This window comes from Herpailurus yagouaroundi, unplaced genomic scaffold, assembly GCF_014898765.1.
Source record: "Herpailurus yagouaroundi ecotype Mexico unplaced genomic scaffold, PumYag 160, whole genome shotgun sequence".
Taxonomy (NCBI): domain Eukaryota; kingdom Metazoa; phylum Chordata; class Mammalia; order Carnivora; family Felidae; genus Herpailurus; species Herpailurus yagouaroundi.
In genome coordinates this window covers 45,143,262-45,149,741 of record NW_024412401.1, presented here as the reverse complement: position 1 = coordinate 45,149,741, position 6,480 = coordinate 45,143,262, and the positions used below count along the sequence as shown (strand labels likewise).

Genomic DNA, 6,480 nt, shown 5'->3' with positions numbered 1-6,480 from the left:
CAGGCAGCACGCCAGGGAGGGTGGTGTAACAAAGAACCAGACACGGTCTTCATACTTGGGCAGGTCACAGTCTAGCAGGGAAGACAGTGTTGTAAATACTAAGATTCAGCTCCAATTCATACTGTGTGTGCAGGAGGAGGTCCAAAAGAATGTGCTACTGGAGGCTAGAGGGTGAGGACCTCCCACTAGCACTAACAGACAGGGAGAATGGATGATTTAGGCAGATGGAATAAGAAATGCTTGAGTCAAGAAGAAGCAAAAAATGCCTTACAGTTGGAGTGTGAAATGGGCGAAGGCTAGGAGGGAGGCAGGAGATGAGCCACAGAGCCCCAGGAGCTACCTCACAGAAGCTCAGTAAGCCACATGAAGGAATTGGCCTTCAGTCTGTGGGTAATAAGGAGGCTTATGCAGCAGGAAAGTGTCTGTCATGGGTTGAATTGCGTCCCTGAAAAAACATACACTGGAGTCCTAATATCCAATACCTCAGAATGTGACCTTATTTGGAGATAGGGTCTTTACAGAGGTAATCAGGTTAAAATGAAGTTATTAGGATGGATCTTAATCCAATATGACTGATGTCATCATGAAAAGGGGACATTTGGACACAGGAACACACATCATAAGGGAAAACAATGTGAAGAGACCAAGAGAGAAGACCAATATCCACAAACCAAAGAGAGAGGTATGGGACAGACCCCTCACAGCCCCAGAAGGAGCCAACCCTGCCAACAACTTGATGGTGGACTTCTAGCCTCCAGAACTGAGACAAAAGATATTTCCATGGTTTTAAGCCACACAGTTTGTGGTACTTTATTACAGAAGCCCTAGAAAGCTAACCCAGACTTTAGCCTGAAGAGTCAGGTGATCACATTTTTACTATTAAAAGAACACTGTGGCTTCAGTGCAGAGAATGGATGGCAGAGGGGGTGTCAGAGGGGCTGTGGGAACCAAGTACATCATGGGGACAATACTGCAATAATCTAGGCAGGAATGATGGCTTTTCACCAGAGTGGGGAGATGAAAAATGTTGCAAGATTCAAGAGATATTTATGAGGTAAAACATGGGAGATCCCTAGAGAAACAAAGCCCATGCTGATGGGCACTAGACAGAAAAAAAAATGGAAAAATGATTGTGATTCCAGCAACACAGTCTTCCTGCATGCTTCTAGCCCCAGCCCCCTCTGTTGTCACAGACAGAAGACCTTCCCTTCCCCCTCTGTATTTGGTCTAGCCCTGCCTCTCCTTCCCAGCCACCAGCTTCTTCTTTATCAGACATTTCCCAGTCACCCCCAAAATGTTTATTGAGCTTGTGGCTTACAAACTGCTTCCACATGCATCTTCCTCACTTTTCTCTTGAGAACAGGCTTTATTTTGTCTTATGTATGAGGAGAGCAAAACAGAACAGGGAAGGGATTTTGCCAAAGACACATTGTGATTAGTAGGGCCAAAATTCAAACCCACAGCTTCTTTCTCTGCATCCCAAGTTTGTTTTCCTGTGCCCTGCCATAGCTCCATGAACACAGCCCCAGTCAACACTGGATTTGAAGGAGGCCCTGTCTCCAGCAATTACAGTAAAGGACTCCATGCAACATTGATTTTGAAAGTGGATCAGTTACTGGAAAAAGGATGTTAAGGTAGAAAATTTCTACAGTGAAAAATTACACCCCAGCCCATTTGTTTTTGGCATAAATTTGTTGAAGCTTTGTTAAAGTGTGAGGAGGTAGCGTTTGGTGTTTAAGACCATCCTTGTTGGGATCCAGGCTTTGGCCCTTGTGGGCTGCATGATCTTGAGAAAAGTATTCAACACTTTAACCTCAATTTTCTTATCTGTTAAAAGGGAATGCTGTTGAGAGCCAGCTCAGAGTTGTTTTGAGTAATGTACATATTTAGTTCAGTGCCTTATACATAGCAAAGACTTGATATGTTTTAGGCATACCTGTTATTATTTGCCTTAATTGCATACTCATTAAGATCCTAAAAGCACACAAAAATAGTTCTCTCTTAAAGTCTCACAAACTCAGGTGAAGGGTGGTCAAACAGTGAAAAATCAAAGGCTGAGAGATTTGCCAAGAAACACAGACTAATTGCTTTCAAGAGCATCCCCGAACACCTGACAGACAAGAGGATTTTGGCAGGAAGTAAAGAATTAAATAAAGCAAGTGGAGAAGGGTAAAGTAAAGGTGAGGCGAGAAGGTATTTACTGTCCCCATATTACAGGTGAGGACATCGAGAATCAAAGTTAGGTAATCAGTCCAAGACCACACACCCAGAAAATGAAGGAGCTGATTTCAAAATGTGTGCTCTTAGAAAAAATGAAATATGGCCCTTTGTAGCAACGTGGATGGAACTGGAGAGTGTGATGCTAAGTGAAATAAGCCATACAGAGAAAGACAGATACCATATGGTTTCACTCTTATGTGGATCCTGAGAAACTTGACAGGAACCCATGGGGGAGGGGAAGGAAAAAAAAAAAAAAGAGGTTAGAGTGGGAGAGAGCCAAAGCATAAGAGACTGTTGAGAACTGAGAGAAAACTGAGGGTTGATGGGGGGTGGGAGGGAGGAGAGGGTGGGTGATGGGTATTGAGGAGGGCACCTTTTGGGATGAGCACTCGGTGTTGTATGGAAACCGATTTGACAATAAATTTCATATATAAAAAAAACAAAAAAAAAAAAAACAAAAACAAAAACAAAATGTGTGCTCTTAGCAGAGACACCACACTAAGCTCATTGCTTTCCAGTGCACCTGTCACTACACCTGTAGCATTTTATTGTGCTTATTTGTTTAAAAAGTTCTTCTCTACTAGACTATAACCACCTTAAGATTAGGAATCAAGAATGACTCATCTTTGTACTCTCAGTACAAAGTTCAGTCCTAAGCAATTGAGTTCCCAGTGAGCATTTAATGCAACGGTGTTGAATAATTGTGAAGCCATAAACCCCCAGTGTCTAAGAGTGTTCTAATAAATAGGTTCACATATAATAGAGGGTTTTTTTTTTTGCCAGCTTTTAATGAAATGTTGTCTCTGAAATGTTGACAATAAACACTGTGCGCCTATGTCAGCATTCATATTTACCTGTTTCACTTAGGTATTTGGGGTTTTTTGTTGTCGTTTATTTACTTTGTTTTGTTTGCAAGGAGGGTAGAGAGATGAACCTCAACCTGACATATCTGAATAAGCATTTATGGGGAGCTAGAGAAACATGCATCACTGAGGTCCACCAAGGATTCTTTCTGAAAGGAAATCCTTTCTCTGATGTACCTGCATTTAACACAGGTTAAACTTTTGTATTGTTCAACTCCTTTTTGTGGAAGGGAAGGAAGACAGAATCATGGGCAATTTATAGGAATTCTTGGGGAGATAGGAATAAATTGGAACTTGTTGAATTGAAAGTTCTGGAATTTTCCATATTCACTGGTACATGCAGGATTATGGAGACGGTCAATCAAACCGGCAGTGTCTCTGAGTTCATCCTCTTGGGACTGTCCTCCCAGCCTGAGGACCAGAAGCCACTTTTTGCCCTGTTCTTCATCATGTACATGGTCACTCTGGTAGGAAACCTGCTCATCATCCTGGCCATCCGCTCTGACACTCAACTCCAGACAGCTATGTATTTTTTCCTCAGCATCTTATCCTTCATTGATGTTTGCTACACAACAACCATCATTCCCAAGATGCTGGTGAACTTCCTGTCAGAGAAGAAGTCCATCTCCTACGCTGAGTGTATGACCCAGATGTATTTCTTCTTGGCTTTTGCCAACACAGAAAGTTATCTCCTGGCTGCCATGGCCATTGACCGCTTTGTGGCCATCTGTGACCCATTCCACTATGTCACCACCATGAGCCACCGCCGCTGCGTCCTGCTGCTGGCCTTCTCCTGCTCCATCTCTGACCTCCATTCCCTGTTACTAGTTCTTCTGATAAACCGTCTCACCTTCTGTGACTCCAATGTTATCCCCCACTTCCTCTGTGACATCAACCCTCTGCTGAAATTGTCCTGCTCCCCCACATTTGTCAATGAAATTGTAATTAACACAGAAGGATTGATAACCCTGGTGACCCCCTTTATGTGTGTTGTCATCTCTTATGTCCGGATCCTCATTGCTGTTCTTAAGATCCCTTCAGCTGCGGGGAAGCGTAAAGCTTTCTCTACCTGTGGCTCCCACCTCACCATGGTGACCCTCTTTTATGGAAGCATTATTTATGTTTATTTCCGACCCCTGTCTAGCTATACCATCAAGGACAGGGTGGCAACAGTCATCTATACAGTTCTGTCCTCCATGCTGAACCCTTTTATCTATAGTCTGAGGAACAAAGACATGAAGCAAGGCCTGAGGAAGCTGATGGGCAGGAGGTCCCAGGCAGCACTTTCGTGAGCACACTCAGAAGCAGGTCTTCTTTGAGCCTTCATTTCTGCTGATTCCTGGTCTACATACCAAGCTGCTAGAAGTTAGCATACCTAAACTGAGTGTTCGTGGGAAATTGTATAAGTGACCAGACTAGAATATTATATACCAAGTCTTATATATTCATAATATTTTATATTTATCTTACAGTATAATAATAGTAATAATAATAATAATAATAATAATAATATATCTTATCATATACCCACCAATCAAAGCCACCTCATTAGGGCCACCTAACTGACCCAGGGTCTTTGCACCCATTTCTCATTTTCTTACTCCCATTCCCTTTTCCTATCCACTCTTTCCAAGTGCAACTAAAAATTTCTCACTAATTTTTCTTGACTAGATTTCTCCTTGTCAATAACTCTGAATTCCCAGGGTGCCTGAGTGGCTCAGTCAGTTAAGCGTCTGACTTGATCTTGGCTCAGGTCGTGATCTCACCATTTGTGAGATCGAGCCCTATGTCAGGCTCTGTGCTCACAGTTTGGAGCCTGCTTGGGATTCTCTCTCTCTCTCTCTCTCTCTCTCTCTCTCTCTCTCTCTTTCTGTGTGTGTGTGTGTGTGTGTGTGTGTGTCTGTATATCTTAAAATAAATAAATAAACATTTAACAAAAAAACCTGAGCTCCCAGTATCCTTATGTAATTTAAGAAACATCTTCAATTGGATATGGTACATACATACAATGGAATATTACTCAGCCATAAAAAAGAATGAACTCTTGCCATTTGCAATGATGTGGATGCAGCTAGATAGTATAATGCTAAGTGAAAGAAGTCAGTCAGAGAAAGATACCATATGATTTCACTCATAGGTGGAATTTAAGAAACACAACAAACAAGCAAAAAGAAAAACAGAAAAAGAGAGAAAGACAAAGCAAGAAACAGACTTTTAACTATAGAGAACAAACTGATGGTTACAAGAGGGGGGTTGGTGGGGAATGGGTTAAATAGGTGATGGGGACTAAGGAGTGCTCTTGTGATGAATCACTATGGAAGTGCTGAATCACTATGTTGTACACCTGAAACAAATATTACACTGTATGTTAACTGGAATTTAAATAAAAACTTAAAAAAAGAAACATCTTCAATTAGTTACTCAATTTTCAGCAATTTCAACGTCCATGAAATTACTTAAGGTGATATTGTGTGTGTGCATTTTGTCTTCCCTGTAAGATTAGGAACTCCCCAACAGCAGAGATAGTTTTTGCATGCAAGACATAGAATATATAATGTCTCCTCCTTTTTTGGAATCTCTCTTGGCAGTGTCTTGGGTCCTGAACACAGGATAGAATCAAGAGTTGGCCCTCAGGACCTGGTTGACTTAACGACTTAGGTCCAATGTTCCAGGTGACCAGCCACGTGCAATGGAACTGACGTTTACTTTTTTGTGTCTTCCCTGGCTTCCTTCCCTTTGTTCCTCTGACAGCTTTTGGTCCATGGCCTCTTCTGAGCATCTTTTTGATGTCATTCACCCTGGAAGTATCTATATTTCTGACATCATTACTATCTATCGATCTATTTTCTAAGATGAGAAAAATATTTCTCTGTAATGAGGTTTACTCCGAGTAGCTTTTGAAGACAGAACTAGACACAATATTTGTAAGACTGGGGAAAGTAATTCCTAACACACTATAAGGAAAGAAACTCAAATGTCAGAGTTATTGAAAGGTGACATCCACCCTCACTGGAGAAGGGTAGTACAAAGCTGTTTTATATATCAGACTGGAATTGAGCTAGATGATATTCAAGGTCACTTCCAATTCATAGAAATAATTTAATATTAAAGAGTTTCAAATTCCTCATGTTCGCAACTGGCAACAGTAATATTTTATAATAAAGTATATGTCCAAGTAAGGCTGACTCTAGAGAATGTCCTAGATTTAGACATTTTGTTATAATTTTATTAGGCAATAGAGATTAAAAGAAAAATCAGTCTCAATTACCTTGGGAAGATATTTTTCCAGTGGCAAGAAATGAAAATTCAGAATGAGATGGAAATTTTTATGTTATAAGTGAACATCTAAGAGTAAAAAGTTTAAGTAAGCATCATTGTCTGATGGGAATGCTGCTTT

At 41.1% G+C, this 6,480-nt stretch overlaps 1 protein-coding gene across 1 annotated transcript; it reads left to right on the top strand.

Annotated features, from left to right (window-relative positions):
- The first annotated feature begins 3,053 nt into the window (after positions 1-3,053).
- LOC121034443 (olfactory receptor 1L1-like) lies at positions 3,054-4,790 on the top strand. The gene has a single exon (XM_040481228.1). It carries the CDS (start codon positions 3,431-3,433, stop codon positions 4,373-4,375), a length of 945 nt encoding a protein of 314 aa, XP_040337162.1. The 5' UTR covers positions 3,054-3,430; the 3' UTR covers positions 4,376-4,790.
- The last annotated feature ends 1,690 nt before the right edge of the window (positions 4,791-6,480 follow it).